This window comes from Orbicella faveolata, unplaced genomic scaffold (genome assembly GCF_042242905.1).
Source record: "Orbicella faveolata isolate gen_17 unplaced genomic scaffold, um_ofav_v1 contig_2, whole genome shotgun sequence".
NCBI lineage: Eukaryota > Metazoa > Cnidaria > Anthozoa > Scleractinia > Merulinidae > Orbicella > Orbicella faveolata.
The window spans coordinates 28,225,173-28,249,080 of record NW_028301547.1 but is presented as its reverse complement, the minus strand read 5'-3'; the positions used below and the strand labels follow the sequence as shown (position 1 = coordinate 28,249,080).

Sequence of the window (23,908 nt, the reverse complement as noted above, 5' to 3'; positions counted from 1 at the left end):
TCGGTCACGTCTGACCCCAAAATGCGCGGGGTTTGGAGACGAGACTGGGGTTTTTTAAGAAGTATAAGTAGGCCGCAGACCCTGGGCTTCCGAGTCAATCTGAGCTATAAACGGGAACAAAATCACATCAACTAATTGAAAAAAAACCGTCCGTTTTAGACATTTGAAGATAAATTACTGTAGTTTTCCGGATTTCGCTGTGTAATTCAGATTGCCGACATTCTTATCCTTGCCAGAACATTAAATGAGGAAAGGTTAATCCAAGTTTTAGAGATGAGTCGTTTGTAAAAACTTATGGCTACATGCGATACTCCAGATATCATGTCCACGCTTTACTCGGTAAACAGTAACCAGTTGTATTTGATCTGTAAATTTTCTGTCTACAGAAGACATGAGTACATTTTTTTCTTCAAAGAGCTCATTGCTGTCAGTTGATTCAAGAAAGCTGTCATAATAACAATAAAAGTTTCAACATTTTTCTATGTCTGTATTATTAATCAGAGACAAGGAAAAATGTGTTTTCAGCTTTGTTATTTCCGCTGGGTTCTTGGCTTTCGTATTCTGTTTTATTCAGTCGTGTTTGGCTTGCGAGATCAGTAGTTGTCGTCTTAACACTGGAGGTTGTTCGCATTGTTTCAACTCCCTGCCTTCATAATTCATATCTCTCCATGCCTCTCAGCAGAATTTCACTTGATTTGATCACTGTTCCCTTTGTCACTAGTGTAATGAGATGAGCCATTTAAAACAGCGACATATTTTTGTTCATAACATTATGAAGATAGGACTGTTTTATTATCGTCCTGAGATCCATGGTCGTGGCATGACTAACCTCGCTCCCCTAATTCGACGTTTTCTTGGGCCTTAACGCAAACTTGCACGTTTAGACAAGGGAACAGAAACGACTTGGGAAAGGGAAGGCTCTCAGTTTGATTGCTTACGGAGAGAAGCGCCGGTGTGGGGGGGGGGGGGGGGTGGTGGGTGGGTCGGAGGAGGCAGGCTGCAGCAGGCCTTTTGCAAAAGAAGCTTAAACCACTAAATCATATCACGCTGATACTATCACATCTGATGCATAGTGACACGTCCATACACCAAGAGCAAACTTATGTTATGCTAAGTACCGAGTATCAAAGTATGCTTTTTGTTTTCTTTATTTTTTCCAACCAAAACATGGTAAAAATTAAGCTATTTTAACATGTTGTCCTTCTGGTCGATCTGTCAAAGTACACCTACAGAAATAGTCGGCAACAAGGAGCCTTTTTGCTGCTACCGACAAAAAAAAAATCAACCTGCTAAAGAGATATGGTCAAAATAATAAAATCCTCTCTAGTGGGTACAGGAATTTTATCTCAGATTTAAGGCATGGTGATAAAATGCGCAGTGATAAATTAAAAAGTGCGTGGGATGTAATAAGTTTACATCAAAACTATGAAAGCGAATAACTTACGTACATCAGCCTCGTGAGAAGCAGACGTTATTTGAACGTTTTTTACAGATAATAAACATGGATGAAACAGAGAAATTGAACGAAGACGCATGTTCTCTTTCTAATGAGAATCGCGGGATTACAGCTTAGCATGGAAAGGTCAGCCGCCTAAGGCATAAAAATCGTTCACTGTTCCAATATAGATTGGATTAACGTGTAGATACAGACAACTATCAGTGCCAACCTTATCTAAGATGTAAACACCTTGTTGAAGCCTCATTTCGCACGAAGAATGCCATGTCCTGATCAACATTTTCAAGAGTGTCAGACAAGTTGCTCCAAAAAGCTACCAGCGAAACCGGGCGGTCTTCCTTGTTTGGGCAAACGTTATCCGTGGAAAATACGTTCGGAGAGCAATGAAGGAATAACTTTCACACGGCTAAGGAATGTTTAATGCGTATTAAAGATAATCCCATACGGCCCGATCTTAGGGGGCTGCAGCCCAGTGCATACCATTTTCTCAAATTGTGATCATTTGCCAGAGGAGATCACTTAATAGAGGTATCCAGAGTGGTGCGTAACCTGTAAAGCAGCTGCAAATTGATTGGAACGCTCAGTGATCAATTGTCCTGCTGATTTCAAGTCCTTTTTCTTCTCCAGTGAAGGGTCTAGGACAACAACAATTCATTTAAAGGTAAGCACATACTGTATTGATACTTTATGATTTCTGCACCTCAATGACGTTTCACGCGATTTTCATTAAAAAGTTCTCGATCTCATAATAGTTGGCGGAATTCGAAATAGAAAAATGTTGGTAATGTATTCAAGTATGGCATCACTTAAATCTCTAAGTTCCGCAAGACTTAGAAGCTTACAATGACGTCCAACCCTCTTTCTCTACAGTCTCAGAGCGAAAAGTAAAACACGAAATTGAAAAAATATATAATCTACTTCTACGCTCCGCTTATCGTCGCTCTCTTAAGCTTTTCGAAAACGCAACATTGCGTAAGTTCACTTCGTGCCAGGAAAGTAAACTACAGTCGTCAAAGTTCACAACCTACTGATTTCAACATTGATTTCGCCGCTAAAATTCTATTTAGCCTCATTTTCCTGCAGAAGTTATCAGTATGTAACCTGTTTGGGCCACTCGGCAGAAAACCGAGCTCTATCGTATGTTATAAACGGCTTGTAGAGGTTTCTTTGATAATAGTTTTAATCTTCTAATGCTGAGAAATAAAAAGAATGCTACCAGAAACAGGCTGAACGTCTAAAAAAACTCTCACTAGACAAGGCTAAACGTATCTATACTGTTATAAAACAGCTGTTTTTTATCTGATCGCTTGCTTGAAATCCTGAACTGACTGCTACCGTGTAAGTTGCTTAGCTATAAGTTACTTAAAAAGAATTAGCTTATCTCAACCTCTCATGAGGATTTTTAGTTCATTCGATATTCTTTGTTCCCTCTGGTCGACGACGGTATGTACTGTGTTGGGCATGTTTTATGGTTATTTTACCAAGAACGAATGAAAAGACTTTCACATGCCGTAATTTAGATCCAAGATGGAAGAAGGGAAATTGGCAACAAGGCCCTACGTCTGCACATGAAAGGTTTACATATCTCTTTTTTATTGTTAATCACTGGGAAATGGGACTGACGCCCTCTCACTCGTCATGTAATTAGCCTCAGCACTCGCTATATAAATATTCAATCAACACAGAGCTACTAAGCAAAAACAGAACATCTCGAGAACCCGAGGCGCACCTACAATTGTTTTGCTATAACAAAAATAACTCCCGACCTGCGACATATTATCCAATGATGACGATAATGACCTTGACAATATTAAGACCGGATAACCCTGTCAGTGGACCTTCTGATATCACTGGCCATGGGGGTCTTGTCACAAAATACAATTAAAATGATCGGACTGCTGCCAGTCATTATAGTGATACTTCCACGAAAAAACGTACGAAGAATTTCAAGTGATGTTTGACCACACTCGTTTGACTGGGTCACCATAGATTAGACCCCCCGAAATCTGGTACGTATGTTTAACGGGCGTCGCGTTAGATGGCAGACAGGACATTGCCTCATGACTGAGGCAATGTTATCTGTTTGTTGGTTGGTTTGTTTGTTTGTTTGTTTGTTTGTTTGCTAGCAGTTTTTTACTTCCTCCCTTCAAAAAAAAATGCAACCGGAAAAGAAAAAAATGACCGAGACAGGTGCCTCGGTTTGCCTGTTATCTGCAACCCTGGCAGTGATCACATAGGTTCAGCGTGTTACCTCAGTATCTGGATGGGCTGGGTGTGGATCTTCTTTATTATTACATTTTCGGTGATTTCTCGGCTATCAGTTAAAGTTTTAGTCCATTCTTCATCTGTCAGGAAATTTTGAAGATTCCAGATGTCAGCTTTATGTTAAGATGACACTATGAATTTGTTCAGTTCTCAACTATAATGCTGTTAAACCCCATCCAAACCCTCTTAAAAAATGAAGCTGAGGATCACCAATTAATGATCCCACAAGTATTTTGGCAAACGGTGTGCTTAACATTGACAAAAGTACCTTTGACTTCGCAGAAGCAGTTCAAAGATTCCTTTTCCTCCAGAGATCCTCTTTGCTTTTTCTTTAAAGTGAGATTAAACTGTAATTGATAAATGACCATTGCTATTTTTAACTTAGGGCACAGGTGATTATCGCCAAAAATAGTCAGACTATAAGTTCGTTATCGTAATCCGTCTCAACCTATCTCATTCTTAACCATCACGATTTTGTCTCGTTTGAGTGCATTTTTTCCTTCAGGGGTGGGTGTGCTTGGAGAGTGGGTGTACTTAGAGGGGGAGCGTAGAGCACTTGAAGTGGAAGAGTGAGGGTACTGCGAATGTAAAAAAAGTGGATATGCTGTACACAATATGGCAGTTAATAGTGGTTTCTGAATCATACAATAGCCTTACATGTTTTACAGGCCGTTTTATGGTAGTTTGTTATACTCTGGGCTGTGTTTCAAACTAACTGAAAACTTGAAAGAAACTCTTCCTGAAACATTCCAAAACTAAAGAAGCAGCAAGAAGACTTACCAAATTGACTTTTAAAATTCAACAGCTACACCGCTATGATTACTTGATTTCAGTTGCAACTTAAGGAGGCTGGCAACAGTTTCCAGCACTTTTCTAACAGCTATACTTTGAACGATGAATTCTACAACTGTTTACCAAGTGATGCTACAATAATGGTATCATACAAATTCCCAATCATTGGTAAACAAGTTGCGGTCATCCTTTTTTTTTATGTTATAGGTTACCATAGCAACAAACTGCTAAAAACACCCTTAATGTTAGCTTTAAGCGCTTATAACTCAAAAACGAGCTCGATGACCCCATTTTTTATAATCGAATTGTAATAAGCATGATAAAATGCAACGTTTTGCAAAGTTTGAAAAAATTATGTGAAGGGGATCAGAGCCACCTTAAATTTTCGAAAATTTGCAAAGAAAAAGTTCATTTCCATATGAAAGGTTGTGCATCAAGACTCGCTTTTAAACAGAGGCAACAGCAATTCGGAAATGGCTAATTTTTTAGTTTGTAATATATCGATATATTTCTGGCTAATTTAGCTAAAATTGCGTGAGCGACCAATTCTAAGAAATTAACAAGAAGACCTTGAGTGGAACATCGGAATAATCTCGAATAAAAACAGAATTCCGTTTCCGCATGGTACTACAGTATCCCACCGTCTCCCCCTGGGTAGCATTATTTCATTTAGTAGTAGATACTGTTATACATCAGAAATGTCACCAAGTTACACCCAGCTCTTGACTTGACTGGCTTAACCATGTTACAAATTGGGATTATGTCTTGCAACATTGAAACTGCATGTGCTTAGCATTTCTCTGATCCGTGATCAGTTTGGAATAAAGAGGGATTAAAACACGATATCAAATTCCTCGGTATAATGGGTTTTTCATCTTTTTATAATTACTTATTGAACTGTCATTGTTATTCTTCATGTGTTGAAGGTTAAATATATTTGTCAATTTCTGGAAAATAGATTAAGGCAAACTGCAGAGGTTAGAACTGCTAACTGGTGGCTGCTACCACGCAATTTCCGCTATTATTCCTTTTTGGTTAAAATTATAAAGCTAGTTGTAATAACGTTTTATGTCATAGCAGAGCTAGTAGGCGTTTCCTCAAAAGGAACTTACCCTCGACTAAATTATATTTCTAAAAGGAATAAAACCGAGATGATGCAAGTCTGTCTAAACAATGCAACACAGCTCTAATGCATAGCTCAATGCTAAGCTTTAAGACGCCTCCCCACTATGGCATTGATCAGACAAGAAAAAGCCGATTTCAAAACTTACTTAAACTGAGAGAATACTTTCTACTTTTACTTTCATCTGGCTAATGAATATTGTCAAGCATTTCACTTGGCAGACCTCAGGGGAAACCTGTTGGCAATATGAGAATCAGCTCTAAAATCATGAAAGCACTTCAGCGTGGTTGTGGTTGAAAGTGTAAAGTCCACTTCATTTCGATTTCATTCTTAGGGGACAGCTGTTCCAGCTTAGAACACGTTTTACTCAAACTGTGTCAGATTATTTACCGCAGCAAGTCTGTGAAGCTAACATAGCAGTTATCTCAACTCGAATTCTAATGAATGCTGTCAATTTATAGTTAGCAGCAAACCCCTCCTCCAATATAATGGGGTTCATGAATTTTTCTTTTTTGAAGAGGTAACGGTTTTTTTAACGTTATGTGAACCATGATTAAGAGACCATAAGACAGTTAATGCTATGAGAGGTTTTATGATAACCACTGTTTGCTAACCCACTGAATGAATTCATTAAGAACTTAAGATAAAACAGGTGAGAAACGGAAATACTGGGAAAAGCTGATCGCGACTTCTTGTGAGAGGGAGGTCAAAAACCAAATTCCAGCATCTGTGACCAATTAGCAAGAACTTTTAATTCAAGCGCTTCCTACTTAGAGCAGCGTGCTAAACTGACCGCCAACTCCGCGCGTAGACGAAGCTGCGAATCTGAAGCAAGCTACGCAAATTCTATCGACCAAAGCAAGTACATTTAAAGGTAAGCCGTTTACATGCCTCTCTTTCTTTAACTGTTTACTAATTCCATCGGCAGGCGAAAGGCGTAAGTGTTTAAAAGAAATTCTCAGGGGACAAGTCGCTTATGAAATTGCAATCCAAACTGAGTTAAGAATCAAGCTATTCAAGGCTGCGAGAACCCCCGACGTTTTGAAAATGGGTCGCCTTTTAATTACCCTAAATTGGTCGAGCGGCTACTAACTTTCCTAACACGAGCCATTACTATACACATGTATCGGCGCTTCCTCTGAGCAGAGCCTATCATACAATCACCTAGAGCTTTTGGTAAGGTTTAACGTCACACCCATTTTCGTATTGGGAACGAAGCCATTAAAGAGCCACATGTGCCTGTTTTCTTCATTAGTCTCTCAATGCCAGAAAAAATATATATAGTTTTGTATCTTTTCTTCGATTGTAAATTTCGACAGCAACTCGCATGCACGCTCAGGGGACATTGATGTGTTTGCGTGCATAACACGGCGCTGAACAAACACTTTCCGCTACATTGTATTTCTTGACGTGACAGCGCTAATCGGCAAGTAAGGCGAACATTTCAGTAGGTTTATATCTGTCAACTGTTAGAAGAGGTAATGCTCATTTCTTTGAGTGAGATTTGTTACCAACCGGTTTTCCGTCTGTTGAACTTGTCCACCTCAGTCCTTGCCACAACATCAGAAAATCTTCGGTAAAAACAATTCGGTTTTACTTGCATGATGTGGACGAAGTAATTACGGCCATAATTTATCATAAGTCAGGAGGTTTGGAAATCCGGAAGAATTAAAGATCAACAAGTCGACTAAGCCATTTATCACGGTGGTAAGTCACTGTTTTCAATTTGGATAGGAAACAAATTTCGTAATCAGGCTAGCAAGTTTTATCGGCCTAGATTTATCCTTAGGTGCTTTCAAAGTATTTACACCCTAAGCTGGGTAATCTGAATTTTGACAGGTTATAATTTAGAGCTGAGTAGTTACTTTGCCATTGTAAGCGACACTTTCGTGGAATTCAAACAATTAGCTTGGTTTACTTATCACAGACAAGGCGAAGATTGATAACTTATTCAGTTTATCCTCGGCGCGTGGGTCGACGCTTCAGTGATGATTTTGTAATGTGCGGACAACATTAACATTGTTAACTGCGATCATATAGCTACTATAACATTTTTTTCTTAGACACTCGAGCTCCTAAATCAGCTTCTTCGCTCACAGGGTGTTGTTCCCCACAAGAAGTAAGATAAGACTGTACGATTAACCGTATGGAAGCCATACTGATCGAAATTATGTGTGCTGAATGATTCGTCTTAGGTAGACTTTGAACTTTTCGAATTTGTCATATGCTTCAAATGCTACTTTTAAAATAAAACGCCTTACTTTTTTTCAAAATAACCTATTTACTGACAGTTATAATCAAGTTAAGAGTTGATGTCAATGATTTTTCGTGACAACACGTTCCACTTCAAACACCGCGCGAAAAAAATATGTTACAGTTTGTTTCAGGCGGAAAATTTACTCTGGCAATATTCCATGCATACACAGATTAGAATTGATAGTTATATACTAAAATAAACCTTTTTACTGTTAATTGATGGACACGCACTCTTTAAGTAGTTTGTTTTTGCCATGGCAAAGTGATCTCATATCAGGTGAAGAGATTAGTTAACTGCAAAATCCGGAGCCGTGATATTTTCCAAGCACGCTCATCAGCCGTGCTAGGAGAACGAGATATTTTCCTACATCAAACATGAAATGTATTCTACAAACTTCGGGAGTGATTCTGCTGCTGTTTTTATATAGTGAGAGTTAGAGAGGTTTTTGAGATCTGAAACATTTATCGTAAGTCGGGCGTGGCCTGATGCATGGTAGTGTCTGCACTTTGAAATGCAATGTGTTGACTTGCTTCTGGATTTGTTTGCAAGTGATTCTGGCCAAAACAAAACAGCTAGCTGGCTATTATGTTTTCTTTGGTTTACAATATTCAATTGCAAAGAGGTGGTGGATAAAAGAACTATTTTATTTGCAATTCAGTCTTCGTTATCTGAAATGGAGTGCCTCAATTTGTTAAAACATGCCCAGAGTATTAATGACATGGATTCCAACGGGGATCAATTATGGCAATGCTTCTAACCATCTCACAATCGTTCGTTTTTCCAGTGTAGCTCTTGTCGCCAAGGCGGCTTTGTTTAATCAAGATGAAATAATGAACTTTTGAAATTGGAATACTTTTTCGCTACCGTTGGTTCTTCATTCGGCACCAGGTTCTGCTCATGCGGGTTTCACTGCCTTGCCCGCCACTCACTCGACATCACTCAAGCTGTATCTCGTAACCTTGTTAGGTTCATTATTATTCATGCCTTCAAAACCTATTTAACACGTATCTACCAGTCATATGGCGGCAGAGGCAGCGTGGTCCAAGAAATAAGACGTTTTCAAATTCAGTTTTGAATTAGCCAGTAACGTGATCTCAACTGTCACGGTTAGTCGCTTTTTACAACGATATAATTAATGAGCTAATTTACACCTGTTTCAACTGTAATTCACTTTCAAAGAATTATCGGCCTTTCAGTTAAGCGATTTCCCTATTAATTTTCCTGACTGATCTTTGACAAAGGAGACAAAACATCGAAACAGTATCCCCTATTTCCAATTCACTCAAAATTAGTATAAAATTACCTTGGGGTATAGTCGATTGCAGACTTCGCGGGCACGCATTTGCATGCAAAGAACAAGATCGAATGGATTCAATTCTTATTTTGTAGCAGAACTGATAGCGTAGACATTCCTTTTTTGTACAGCAGAACGAGGTAAATTTCAAAAGACGGACTACCCAGCCTTAACCTACTTTGATTTTGTTTACTAGCCGTAGATCGGCTACGCCCTGGGTTGGTAATCACATTCTCTGCACGCGAAAAACATGGATTAGTTCCGCGAAGGTAGTTTTCAAAAAAATCGATTCCATAAAGAAACCAACAGACTTTTTGATCAACAAATAACCAACCTGATAATTGTCTTTTTTTAAGAAGGCAAGTGACCATCTGCAGACCTATTACTCTTCCATTAACTTCTCGGTCACAGACTTGTCAACTTGATTAATAGCCTTAATCCAACAGGACAATCGGCTCATGTCACAAACAAAACTAATCAAAATTAAGTGAGTTTTCAAAGCTGCCCTACGCGCTTTACGTTTATTTCACCGACCCTGACCCTTTTTTATTTACGTTTTATTCTTGTTAGAAAAATCAATTTATCTCTACGGTATTAAACTTCAGGAACTTTGCGGTGAGTTCATACGAGTCGTACGATCGTACGTACGTGTTAGAGAGGTTAATTTTACAGTTGGAAATATGCCAGCGGCGACTGAGCCGAAGCTGACAATGATAAATATAAAGTAAGTTTGAGTCAGCCACACACGCTGTAATCTGTGACAAAGATAGAAACACCATTGGTATAATATTCGATTCGGACGGCGTTTGTTTATGATTTACTCTTGTCTTCATCAGCCTAAATCTGTTCTGAAAGCGATTGACTATTTGGAATTTTTACTTATTTCGCTCCCTGCAAAATTGCACAGACTTGAGATATTAGAAACGTCATAAGCATCACATGCGCGGGAAACGGCAAGTATACGTGACTCTTACTTTCCTGCCCTATGAGACTTTTTCACCTTCAACATGAAGCGGTCCAAAACTTGAGTATGAAATGCCAACCCTTCTCTCGTCGTTCCCGTATGCTTTAAGGTGATGCTGTTGTTTATGTTCAATTTAGAGAGTATGCAATTTGCAAGAAGAATTCCTGAGATAGCTGTGTGGCAAAATAGATATAGCGGCTTTGTTGAGTAGAAGTTCGTTTTCAGTGTATTTTATTTCAACTGAGCTCACCCGACAAAAAGTGACATCAGACAATTAACTAACGGAAATTCTTGTTTGCCTTGAACACGAAGTTTAATCTCTTTAAGAGTGGAGTAAGCTGTAACATGGAGCTACAATTATGGGGCTTGGCTATACACGTGATTCATTGGTGTATAGTAAAGACTTTGGGCAACTGTGGCTTGAGTTTCTAAGCCTGGTGTTTTATTAACGAAGAAAGAATATGACGGCAGTTTTTCTTTGTTTACGAGAAGCACGAGAAATACCTTTAGGGCTGGGCCTGGTGAACAACTGGTTTGCATGAATCGAAGGGGACCGCCGTGCGGGGCCAAGTACTATGGTCTTATCCAGGTGGTCGCATGAACGGCTTACGCAGGAATAGGCCACCGTTCGATATATTAAAATTCAGCTTGATAGCGAGGCTTAAAGGACACAAACAAAAGAAATGAATGAACATAGCCATTCAATTTTCTTTGTTTGTGTTCTCTAAGCCTCACTGCCAAGCTGAATTTTAATATATCGAAAGTGGTCTATTGACCAACAAATATTGTAGGGTTCCGCCACTTGGGACTTTCTACTGGTGTCCCATCTGGGAGGTCGCTCGAACTGCTTGCATACATTGAGACCTCGAAAAAAATGTTCAAATGTTGTTGTTTATAGAGAGGTCAATGTGCTTAGCTAAACCTATTTAGTTCACAGGCATGCCACGTAAGCTGAAAGAAACAAACCTAAAACGGGAAAAATCTCGGCAGGGGTACATTACACTCGGAGGTAGAAAGAATTGAGCGCCGTGGAGAGTGGTAAAAGGAGGACTGCATTATAAGACGAGAGTAGTTTATGGTGGGTCATGGTGGACTTTACGCGGAGGTCACGCAAACGATATTGTTGCAAAATAGCTAAAAATTACTCAGGTGACCTTCGACAATCTTCGCGTTGTCTTAGGAAAACTTCAAAAATCGTCGAGTCTTCGGAAATCTTCGGAACTGTTCGGAAGTCTTTGAATGACTTTGGAAGACTAGCATTTCTAATGTTTTCGGTTGTCTTCGAAAGGCCTCAAGCGATCTTTGGCCAACTTTAAAATACGTCGGATGGTTCTTCGTAAGTTTTAACGTTTTAAATCTTTGTCGGTATTTGAGCTAGATTTCTTCTTTTTTTGCACTAAGTTACCTCTTTTCTGCACCGTGTTTCCGGTAAATTGTATTTCTCTTAGCCTTTTAAGTGTGTCACTAATTATAAACAATGTATTTAACTCCTGATGTTTCGGTTACATAACTAGTGATAACAATACTTTCAAAGGCTTGGAGGGCTACACGGAGAACAATGAAGGTTCGGGTGTTGTTGACCTCCAACTTTACAGATTGCCTGGAATGAAAATTTGAGACTTCCCTCGCCACCTCCCCCTGCATTAAAGAAAAGGGTTGCGGTAAATTGCGTCGAATTTGCCGGCCTTTATAGCGTCGTAAATCATTACATTTTTATGTTTACAAAACATCTTGATTACAGTGCTATGAGGTTTATTAGGGCCATTAAGGCCTCGCGTATTTAACGTAAACTGTCATAAATCAAAAACTAGGATGACTTTTGTTATTTTTTTACTCCTTTACCGAACATTTGCCTATTTTCTTGATGAACGTAGAAGAGAAGTTTGATTGGTCATAGAGGCTTCGCATCTAAACATGCAATATGAAAGCTTGCTTTTTGTCTTTCTTTAACCGAACACTTATGCAATAGCCTGTAGGTCTGCTAACCATATGTTTAAGTTAGTTCCACTAATTGGAGAGTTTATTTATTTTCACTAGAAGTCGGTAACTGAAGCGTTAAGTAAAGGTTTGGGTCATTATACACTTTCCTAGACAGCTACACAAACAAAGACGCTTTTCTTTCGGTGATTAAATCAGTATTTTCCTCTGACTATACTATTAGATAATACCTTCGATAGAAAAATGAGAAAAGCACTTCAAGTGGGAATTACAAAAATCACATAAAAAACCACGCCTTTAAGCTTAGTCTGTAACATAGGACCAAATAAACATTTCTTTGACATAGATGCGAAACTCATAATAAATTACAATTGGAGTGTCTACTACCGTATATAAACCCCCTGTTAGGCCCGTACGCTTTCAAAGTTGTGCTGTTGGTTGGCGTTTGAAACTTCAACCGACAGCTAGCACCAAAGAACGTTGATAGTGTGGAATATAACCTACCTACCAGCAACTGCATTGTTTTGGAGGTCAGGTAAAGAACGCTGTGTTTGTTTACATCAATTAGTTACCTTTTTCGTCAGACGGAGTTGTAGATAACCCGCTAGTTTTAAATCTTTTACTAAATTCTTCCTAAGCGTGCAATTGTTCCAGCGGCTGTCCATTATATTTCGGTTGGCGTTCGATTGTTTCTTTTAGAGTGCCCTTAGCATTTTCTCATGCCTAGTGAGTAAATGATCACGATTTAATAGTGCGTTGAAACATGGGGTTACCGCTGCATCGATACAGAGCGATTTCCCGCCTTTCCCGAGTAGCATCATGAATTAAACGCATGTTCAGATTGACTCAAAAGGAACTTTTTTATGGTTGCCTTGTTACAAAAGATTCCATCACAAAGAGCATACAAGGAATGTTTTAAACAAAAAAGATAGAAATGTTAACTTTTTTTCGGATCTAAGTGAATTGCCTGCGATGTTAATTACGTTAAAGAATTTTCAATGTCGTTTAAGACCAGAATCAATTTGAGGACTTTCCTTAGCTTGATTGAATGTTTCGGACGTGCTTCAATTTACCCTTTGCGACACAAAGAGTGATAGACACAAGTGGCTAAATTAAATTCACGCACCTTTCATGATAGGTAACATTCTTTCTAAGCATATATATATATCATAAGTCGATTTGTTTTAATCTGTTTTGTAGACAGGTAGTACTTCATGTGGGTCTGTAATAGTGTTTTTGTCGCAATCATTGCATTTGTTTCTGGGGCGTCGCTTGTTACTCCTTTTAACCACAAATCAAATAGACCAATTGACCTTAAGCAAGACCAGAGACATTAATCTTGTTTGCTTACTATTTATTTTTGCTCAGTTGACCTTCCCCTGAAGCAGCTGGTAAATCTCTATGTTCACCATCTTTCGATAAAACGCTTCAGCAGGGCAGGGCGTAAACTACCAAACACAGCCGCGTAAAGCGTCTCCTTTTCTGATGTAGCCTTACTAAAATGATTATGCAAGCAACATTAGGTTTTCTTCGTTTATCGTCCGCTTCAGCAGGGCAGTGTGGAAACTACCAAAACACAGCCGCGTAAAGCATTTCCTTTTCTAAAATCACCTAACTGAAATGATTATGCAAGTAACATTAGGTTGTCGTCGTTAATCATCCTAAGGCACGTTGTTTAGAGGCAGAGGGAAAAACTACACGCTAGAGCAATTTTGGAAGGGAGGTGAGGTTTTCGGTTTTAAAATTTCTTCAAGAAAAAAAAACATCAAGCCAGGTTTCAATAGGCCTGGGTCCGTTCCAGAAGGTGCTAAACTACAGATCTTAATTTCTAACAAGTAACCATCTTGTAAATCGAGATCAAAAGCATTTACATTCCAATTACTTGCACTACTGCTGATTGTACTTGCGTTCCTTCCACCCTTCCCTTCGACATTTACTTATCAACATGTTTTAGAATACTAGTTAGCTCTTGCTGTTCTACCAGACAAAGGGACGCAAAGCTACTCCTCACCCATCTTCCTCTCAGCGCCCCATTTTACTTAAAATAACTCTTGGTTTTTATTATTGTTCCTTGTTTGATCTTTTCCAAAACGGTTGCGGTAAATGAGTAACACAATAACTAATTAGTAGACTCTTGGCTGAGAAAGTTTTTAGAAGACCTTTTCTGCCGCTAAATTATCAAATTCAGGGGCCCATGTCATAGGCTCCTGTCAAATTATATCTCTGATTGCACTGAATTTTCTGACAAATCAGAACCGTTCAATGCTCATTCCCAAGATTGATTACATCGTGATTTCGCGCTTGACAATGCACACGTTGTACGCAGAGCCCTGGGTTGCGCAGAACAATACGAAAGGCTAAATTCTGACAACACCCATATTTTGGTTGAGGAGCTTCAAGGATCCTATTTCACCCCGTCCAAAATTGTTTGGAATCCCTACTCTCCCCTCCCTCAATACCCCTCTCGGCTCGAAGGCTATGCCACTGGAGTCACTATGCTTGCAAACACCAAGCACCGGTCTTGAGGCGCCTACATGTGCTTAATGGTTTTGCAGATCATTGGAGTTTGATGTTTACAGACCGTCTTCATCACCGTTGTTAAAGGTTTGTAAGGGTCCATGATGCCTCACGTACTCAACATAAACTATCATAAATCAAAAAGGTTGCGTAGGTAAGCATGACTTTCTTTTTAAACCCGCCTGTTGTCTGCTAACCATCTGTTCCAAACAACACCTTTTGTGTAGCAACAAAGCAACACCTGTAAAAACTAGGAAACTTCATTATGACCGTTCTCAGATTCCAACACAAACATAGGCACTTTAAGTCCATTTTCGTGCTATAGTTTATTTGAATAGTTTTATGCACTTGACAGGAAAAGAAATACGCCTTGATAGAAAAATTAAAAAAGCACTTCAAATGGGGGCATGTTGCAAAAATAAGTGAAAACCACACCACGTGTCAGGATTGTAATTCAGAAGCAAATAAACATTTCCTTGACATAGACGGGTAGATCAATAAATCACATTAAACGTGTCCGGTGCAAGCCGAAATGGAGTTTACTGTACAAACGTTTGACCCACTGGTATCATATCTGTGCATCTATGTTTGAAAATTTCAACAAATCATCACGAAACTCTTATGGAGCGAAATTCTCGTCGCTTATTGCTTTAGCGATGAACGTAAGATGACAAAGTGCAACATTGGTTTCTCTATCACCGGTTTTATTTGAAATATTGTCAAGAATGCGGATTAACGGCTGAAGGGTATGTACAGCTCCAGGCACAGAACCGGAAACGATCTCGTTTTCCAAACAATCTTTGGGGCCATCATTAAACGAAGTAAAAGGAGATAGATATATGTTTTGTTAGAAAACAGCAGTCTTGCCTAACCTAGAAACCACTAACAGCGATTAAAGTGCACTTTGCACATAAGTGTTAGTCCCGCTGAAGGCTCGTGAAGGCAAAGAGACTCTGTCTATGAGATTACATTCTAAGAATTTAGGGACCACAGTCGTTCTTATAAATTGACCTGAGAATGGCTGTATACCTGTTCATAGAATCACGGACAGGTAAATAAAAGTCCGTATAGACTTCATCTGTTCTGAGCCATACTCCACTCCACTCTATTCAGTCTTGACCGTCGGAATTTTTCTTAAGACTTATTGCAAACCAATGATTTATATGTTCGTCTCAATTCAAGAGCGTGTTGTAGGTAAACATCGGAATTGCATAATTATAGTATAACCTAGGCTCGTTACGAAAGAGGATTATTTCGCTCTGCCCTGTGGGGTAAAACTTTGTCGGTTTCTTTTAATGTTCAGTTGTTTTTATTGGAGTAATCACATCGAGATAAGATATAATTCCATTACAGTTTTTCTAATTAGTTTGAAATTTTTTTTATACAGTCACATAAATAGAACAGGTGTGGTTGGATCTTGCTTGGATCTTTTTTTTATTCATCAATACTTGCGATTTCTGGATTGTTTTCAGGATTCTTCTATTGTCTGATAACAAACTTCCTCAGATAATTTTATGTGAGAGTAGGCAAGATCACTTCTTCCCACCTAATCGACCATTAACAAGGGACAGCGTTTTTTAATTAAATTCTTTTTCGATTGTTGGTCGGCGTGCCCCGTTGAAACGGAAGAATCTAATAAGATGTAAATCATGTGATAATGAATTTTAAATCGGCTTCCCTCCTAAACATTTATAAGTGTAAATATTACGGAGCTGGTCAATAAGTGCTTAATTTTACCTTACACCACTGTTCCGCTGCTGTCACACAAACTGTTCATTCAAAAACACAGGTTTGTAAGTTATTGTGTAACGTTGATATCATACTCTGGAAATCGCATTTGGCGGTTTTCTTCTAAGTAATCTATAGTGCGTATTAAGGTCTTGTTTAAAGTTTTCCATACATTTATGTGGAGATCTTTCCGCGGTCTTTTAGTTGCCTGATCTCAAAGACAAATACGTGTAATTGGGAAACTGAGAACACGACTTGAGGCTTCTCACTACAGCTGCAATACTTTTTCGAATTTCTTGCGACCATATCTAGTTTGCTAAGTGAATATTTTAGTAAACCGCTTTCACATGTAAGGGATTTATTAGGCATCGGAATCTCCGTAATAACTTCGTCCCGTTATATACTCCTTTTTCACCGTAAGCATGGCAAATCGGGAAATGGTAAACTTGGCACACAGTTAATTAGGCTGCATGTCCCACGTTCAGTATGATTTTATTTTATGCAAAGATATGGGTCAAGCACACAAAGCAATGTGCCAGTCCGCGTAACTACTAACTGTGTCTTTAGTTCGCGCATATTCAAATTGAAACGTTAAAGCCTTTTCACTTAAAATCCAAGTTTGTGATATTTAATTCTTCTTCTGACTGATCAACTGATGTATTTCTATTTAATTTTTACCGACAAATTTGATGGCACGCCATTGATTTTTTAATGAGTCTAGTTGATTACATAAGTTTTTTTTATTATTTTTATCATTACTCTACTTGACAATGTACTTCATTTTGAACGAAAACAGACAATGATACTAACTTGAGCTTACTCCTGTCATAAACTGCATTTGGTTTTCTTCTCCACAAAGGGTTCTTCACTCACCAGGCTCTCTATTTTCTACTTTAGAATGCTCTCCTCCCCTTGGGAGGGAGGACTCAGTTATGCCCCGTTGCGGGGAAGAGAGAAATCGAAGGAACTTCCTTAGTTTAAAAAGTACGTGTGCAAAGCTTAAGGAGTGGTTGATTCCGGGCAACTTTTTCGCTGAAATGTGTCATAAGTCGCTTTCGTTCTAATCTGTCCATGGATGGTACTTTTACCGGCCGTCGATAGCATGTTTGTCGTAACCACAGTATTTGTTTCAAGGCGTCATCCCAAACTCCATTGAGCAACCAATCAAATGGCCCAACTTGGCTTTAAGCTGGTCCAGTCTTTAGGTTTGCACATGCGCGCCTTTGTGGTTATATATCTACCGATATTTCCTTCTCTGAACCGGTAATACACTTTCAGAGTACAAATCGGCTTCTTTTGGGGGCGCGGAAGGAAACTTGATTAACCGCATCTGCTAACCTAGTTGAACCTGCTGCCGCGTGGTGTATTTTTGGAAATAGAGTTCTGCCTCTCTTAGAAAAGTTCATGCATTCAACAGGGGTAAATTTTTGGTAAGTTAATTAATTTTTTGGTAGATGTTATTTCCGTTAATATGGTGTCGACTGATGCCGAACTGAAATCCATTGTGTTTCGACAGTAACCACATAACATTGTTGAAACTTTGCCTTGGTTAACGGATTAATAACACAGCGACATATCCTTAGCCTCAATATTTGAGTCCTCGAACGAAAGAAAAGCTATTGGAAACCAATCGTTCGACGCTATCATGTTTTAACAGGCAGAGCGATGTCCGACGAACGGGGGAGAAAAAGCCGGTACATGGATATCAGTAAATGTTTCGGTCAGTTTAGGTCACCGTACAAGGCGGAACGGCATCTAACAGTTAGCTAACCGATTACTAACCGATTGCGATTTCGAGAGAGTGACACTGGATACATTTATGCCTGGTTGTGTGTTGTCAACTCTGATTTTCTATGTAGATGTCCTTCTTGTAGTTTTAAGGGGGTACTGAGCTAAACTTTTCAAGTACATCTGCAGCTAAGTAACTATTCATCGAGATCTCCAACTTATTATAAAGAAAAAACTTCTGGCTGCTGTTCGCTAGATTGCTTACCTGGGTGACCGGCAATCAAAAGTCAAGAATAAATGCTTGCTAGTATACATCTTTTTTAGGGTTGTACTCATTTTTGCGTTGTTTGTGTTTTTCTTGTTCTTTTGATCCTACTTTTATGTCTATAATTCTCCAAAAACAAACAATCAGCTTAGAAAAAAAGTTTAAAAAGTTTCTTGCTAAGAGCAGCATGCTGGCGCATTGAAACGACGGCATGCCACGAATGAACTTCAGTCACTCTTAGCGGACAGCTTTATGCACCATGAGCACAGAAAAATGATTTGAAGTTTTCTAATAGAAAAAATAACAGTCCTGGTTTCAATCTTTCAATCGCCTTTAAAATCTTTTACAACAGTTTCAACGGATTAAAAGTGTCAAGTTTTGTCACGAGACACTTTAATAGTGTAATGCCGGGAAGAACAGCTTCCAATTAGTCCTATTTCACACGAATCACACTGCACAAAGTATAAACACCGTGACAACACACGTTCACGAACATTCTTTCGGCGGGCAGCGTTAGATCTTTTCTTAAAAATGTTCAGCACATTGATTAAAAACAAATACGCTTTAATTGAGGTTGCTGACGCTTGAAGAGCTTTAAACGTCATAATTGACTTCTCAAACTACCTCGTGCCACCCACACAGTTATCAATAAGCACATTTAGATTACACCAGCAAGGCTCAACGAATAAAACGGAAGCAACAGATATCTGTAGGCAATCTTATTCACAGCATAATAACGTGACAATGACGGTGTGACGTACTTAAATGGTGGCACGGTAACCCGTCGAGCAGTTAATTTTCCCGCGCTGCATGTTCCGGACGCAAGAAATACGGTTCGACTCATGCGAATCTCCGTGCCGCAATGGTTTATAAGTGGTAATAAGAGGGATTAGCTTAATGAATGGTGCTTGCTAATCGCAAAGGGAAAGTCAAAACCCTTTAAACAGTGTTTATTGCGAAACATCTGTGAAACAGACACGCCCAAAGCATCGGCTGAGGGATGATCGTGATGTTTGCTTTAAATCATGGAATACGATTGTTTTGGTCACCTAGCTAATCGCCAGCAGAATTTCAGTTGTACTCTTCGCGTTGCATGATGATTTCAAATGCTCTCTTATTTCACACGAGACTGGCTTGTACAAGTCTCTGAAATCTAAATCCTCATCTTGAAATTCGAAAATGGCCCTCTTAAGTTAATGTATGAGTTTCATGCTAGGCTTTTTGCATCTCGGTCAATTAATGTATAATTAGCATTTTATCGATCAGGCGGATCACAGTAAAAGGAGGCTGTCGACAGCTGATGTCGCTGCGTGATGGATAACAGAACAGGCTTTAAAGCTCATGAAAAGCTCGACAAAAGTCGGCCCATCAAGTCATCAGATCACTGGCTTCAGGTTTGCTATCAGGCGTAGGAGGTGCTTAAACTCATTAACCTTAACCGGGTACGGTATAAATTTCATTAACCAAGCTGCGGTGCAATCAATTTTATTCGCGAAGAAACACATTTGAGGAAAACTCGCGCAGTCCATGATCTAGCGCCCAAGAATGCGCGCATACAGTGAGAACATCTCTAATAAATGTCACATTTGGCGATAAAAAAGGATTAGAGGTATTAGCACCTAAATGGATTTCCAAGGAACAATAGACAAGTACCGGAGAGAGATAAGAGTATTCGTGCATATAAAGCAGTTCGTTCAGCTGACATAAAGCCGTTGGAGGCTGTTCTCTGGATCTCCGCCCACCGTGAACCTTATAAATTAGCGCCTTGTTCCTTGCTGGGATAGACTTTATTTAACATGTTGCAAAAGCCGAACAGACCGCACTGCGCAGTGAAGCCGAGGAGAGACGACGGTTTGAGCACGGTGCTTTGCTAACCACAAAGCCGGATGCCTCGTTTCATCTGATTACCAAAAGCAACTAAATGAAATGAACCCAAAATAATAAGTATCGCCGACGTCGGGCTGCGATCCGAGTTACATTAAGACTACGTATTTTAACAGTGCCAAGTCTGTTGGTCTTACGCAAGCTAATGAACATGGCATAGCGCCGGGCAAAAGCTTTTTGAACATTTTGAAAACCACGGAACTCATCAAAACTGTGGGGCATTTCCGATACTAACCCGATTTTCGGCACCACGTCAAAGGAATACACGGATAGCGAGTGAGTGAACGTATGTAGGTAGAGGCAGTTAACGTAAAGAGCCGAGCTACTGAATTTAATGCTATCAATGATTGTCTAGACTTAAAGACGAGCAAAAGTAGACAAAGTAAATAAGAACTTGATGGTAGTCGGATATAATTTGAGATATTTATTTATTTATTGAATTTGATTGTTTGAAACAGTGATAACTGGGTTGACACATGAAGCAAAGCAGCAGTTAAGAAGGACCTCGTTATTGTCAAGATCACGACTTCTCTCCACGGACCGAAAGAACGCCTTGAACGCCCAACGCAGTTTCCCATTCTGAGGCTTAACCTACGTGACAGTACACTGAGAAGTTTCTAGAGATGCGACACTCTAAGTTCAAGAGTATATTCACGCTAGTTATTGCTTGCTTTCTGAGCACTGTTTGGCAGACCTCATCAGAGGCACAACCCTGGAAACACCTAAAACCCGACGTCCGTCCGCAACCCTCAAGAGACAAGTTGAAGCTCAAGGTACCGCCAGAGCCTGAAAGCTACCCCAGTGATCCTGTAGAAGGCGACTTTGATCTCGACGCGATGAAAACACAACTAGGAATTGACTTTGACCCAAAATATATTGCGCTAACCAAAGAAGAGCTTTTGATGAAGAAGAACGACACCATTCCAGACGAGCAGGACTTCTTGCGTAAGATGCTGGTAAAGAGCATGCCGGAAGAAATAAAAAACCTTGATTTCAGAATGCCCGGTATGAAAAGATATCTTGGACCTAAGGCAAGTAAAAAACTACAGCTTTGGCTTTGGCAAGTGTCACACTGTTCTGTGCTCCAGAAATGGGAGGATTTTGGAGTACGCTATTGGCCTCGTCACATCAATGTCGGAAAATGTTCCAAAAAGGCAACGTGCTCATTTCCATCGGGGATGAGGTGCCGTGTTTCTGGCAAAAAACGCGTGGGAGTCCTTCGATGGTTTTGCCTGGATAGATTCGCCGAACGGAAGGATACAAAATGCAGATGGGTGAAGTTTCTTTATCCCGTGACTACCGCTTGTAGATGTTCGTGTTCACAGTGAGGGCAGGAGTCAGGGGTACTCCAATTTGGATTGCACTGTCTGACAAGTGGGGTCACAAATCCGAACCTAAAATCAAAGACTTCTCCGATTTTTAATGAAGGAAATAAGTGAAAGAAAAGGCACAGAAGATGAAGAACTTGGACTTGTCCACTATAGAACAATGGATTTTGAGCTGCTGCTTATATTTGCGCCTTTTTATTTGACAGGTTAGTTACGTTTAAGTGGCCTTTTCATGAACGAACAGAAAGTCCCGTGCAGGATTGTTGAATTAACTGAATACCAGGGTCAGAATAAACAAATTCGCACCTCATTCACGGGCTTAGAGTTACAGCACGTCAAGAAATGATTGTATTATCTGTAAAATAACCTTAGCCGTATTTAGCGCTTTTCAAGAGGTGTTAAACATACTTTTAAGAAAGTACGGTAGTATACTAATTGAGATGCTATGATGAAACAATCCCACCGCCTTATGGCGTCCATTAAAGAACATCTGAGTTTACTTTACGCTTTGTACTATCTGCGCCTTAAAACACACTTCCTAATGTCTCCGACACGCGTAGATCGGCAGCGAGATAGAGAGAGCCGTTTCCGGCCAATTTTGGACCACTAAAGCTAAATCAACAAGTTTTTAAAAACCACTATTGTCTTTAACATGGACAGCGTACAGTGACGAGAAAGAAGAGAAATACTAGAGATCGGTCACGAATTGCGAAAGAAACTTGAATTAATGAACGAATGGCCTTGAGGAGGCTGATTGAACTTAACTATTAAAGGAAACTTACCACGAAATGTTTAATTTATTTTTAAGAGAGCGTTTATGTTTCGATACTGTTACCTACACAGTTGCATGTGTACCAATTATAGTGTCGACTTAAATCTAGGCATGTTGATGGACAAAACGTTATGAGCATTAGCACAGCTTTAGAGTGCCGTTAGTCGCGTTTTGTTTACCTCACAGCATTCTTAAAGTCACATGTATGAAAAACAGTGAATCGATTTAATTAAAATCATTCAGAGTTTATGATATTTTATCCGTTTGTCTGTCTTCCTTTCACTTTCTTCGGCTGGCTTGACCTATGTTTTTTAAGCTGTATGTCTCTATGCAAACAAATGTTATGGGTTTTTCTGAAGCGCTTCTAAAAATACATTCTTTTTGAAAAACAAAACGGAAAACGATTATAAAGGACTTAATAAGGTCTTGCTAAAACTGATCTTACGGTTTACCTCCCTTTGTTCTAGAATTTGCAGTTGACCGAGTTTTAATTTGAACCCTAATAACTCCCAGAGAAATAGTTTCCATACTTTCATTGTCCTTTTGTTAGCCATTGTCAACAGTCGGAAGAACGGAGCTAAAAATAAAATGACCCGCACACAAGCGTGAATTCGAAAACACATAGTCACATATGCTTTAGGTATGGAGCGCTGCTGTCTTAGATTCTGATTGTGGGGGTGGAGATATAAATATTTCCTTTTCAAGGCCAAGATTCCATTAACGGATATCAGTGTGTTTATTTGGGTGAGAACATTTCATACGCATGTGGTAGCAACTTGAATGATCTCAGTAAACTTCCCTGCGGCTCACAGCTCGTAATAATACCCTATACAAATAACGTCAGTAAGGATACTTGCAAAGACAAAAGCCGCACACACAAAACCACGTCAAAGGAAACACACACTGCATCGGGGGAACATTTGATTGGAATTGTTGTACCTTTTGTGTTCATCACTCAAGGGGCGGAAACAAAGAGCGACACTCCTTTCCGTTTTTAGAGCAGTACCGTACTTTTAAGAGCCACTAGCACGCGGGTTACTTTTCCGATCAAACAATGGTCGTGCGCTGACAGTCAGCTAAAGATTGATGGGCAGACCGCCCATGCGCTTCTTAAAAGAATTGCAATCCTTCTTCGAATCAAAGGTCACCTCAATACGTTTAAAATTAGTTTTATAATCTTTAATACCGGTAACATTCTAACAGACAAATGAGTTTAAAGTTACAATATGGTTGGGGGCCTTGTATACAAGCGCTTTTTCTGGGAGAAACTGGAGAGGACTAATGAACTGAATATTATCAAATATGTTAATATGTCGTGGTCATCTTCTGATATCAAAATGTTTCTAATCTATAGTAAAGTCTAGCAACTCTAGCCTTTTGTCTTGCTGAACTCCGTTCAGTGCAGATCCCGCGATTTTCATTAATAAAGTTCTTTCTAAGAAACTTGTCCCAGACTCCTCTCGGCGTTGGTTACCAATTTGGCGGCTTGTCTATAGTAGAGGGTTCTTTTGATCTTAAGCCATTGGAAAGCAACGCCGAGAAGGACTGGCCTGTATTCGAGAGATAGTTTTATTTTGGATTCTGCGATTATTTTTTG

At 39.5% G+C, this 23,908-nt stretch overlaps 1 protein-coding gene across 7 annotated transcripts; it reads left to right on the top strand.

Annotated features, from left to right (window-relative positions):
- Window positions 1-1,713: 1,713 nt before the first annotated feature.
- Window positions 1,714-22,570, top strand: LOC110045072 (noggin-1-like). 7 transcript variants are annotated; one of them, XM_020750669.2, is made up of 2 exons: window positions 1,714-2,117; window positions 20,670-22,570. In XM_020750669.2, exon 2 carries the CDS (start codon window positions 20,835-20,837, stop codon window positions 21,537-21,539), a length of 705 nt encoding a protein of 234 aa, XP_020606328.1. In that variant the 5' UTR covers window positions 1,714-2,117; window positions 20,670-20,834; the 3' UTR covers window positions 21,540-22,570. The 7 variants fall into 7 exon arrangements, with proteins under 7 accessions (XP_020606328.1, XP_020606336.1, XP_020606344.1 ...); XM_020750677.2 differs by lacking the exon at window positions 1,714-2,117 and adding an exon at window positions 6,116-6,510; XM_020750685.2 differs by lacking the exon at window positions 1,714-2,117 and adding an exon at window positions 12,466-12,624.
- Window positions 22,571-23,908: the final 1,338 nt, after the last annotated feature.

Coding starts and splice junctions, on each gene's coding strand:
- LOC110045072 (XM_020750669.2), top strand. CDS start 20,835: ATGCGACACTCTAAGTTCAAGAGTATATTCACGCTAGTTATTGCTTGC.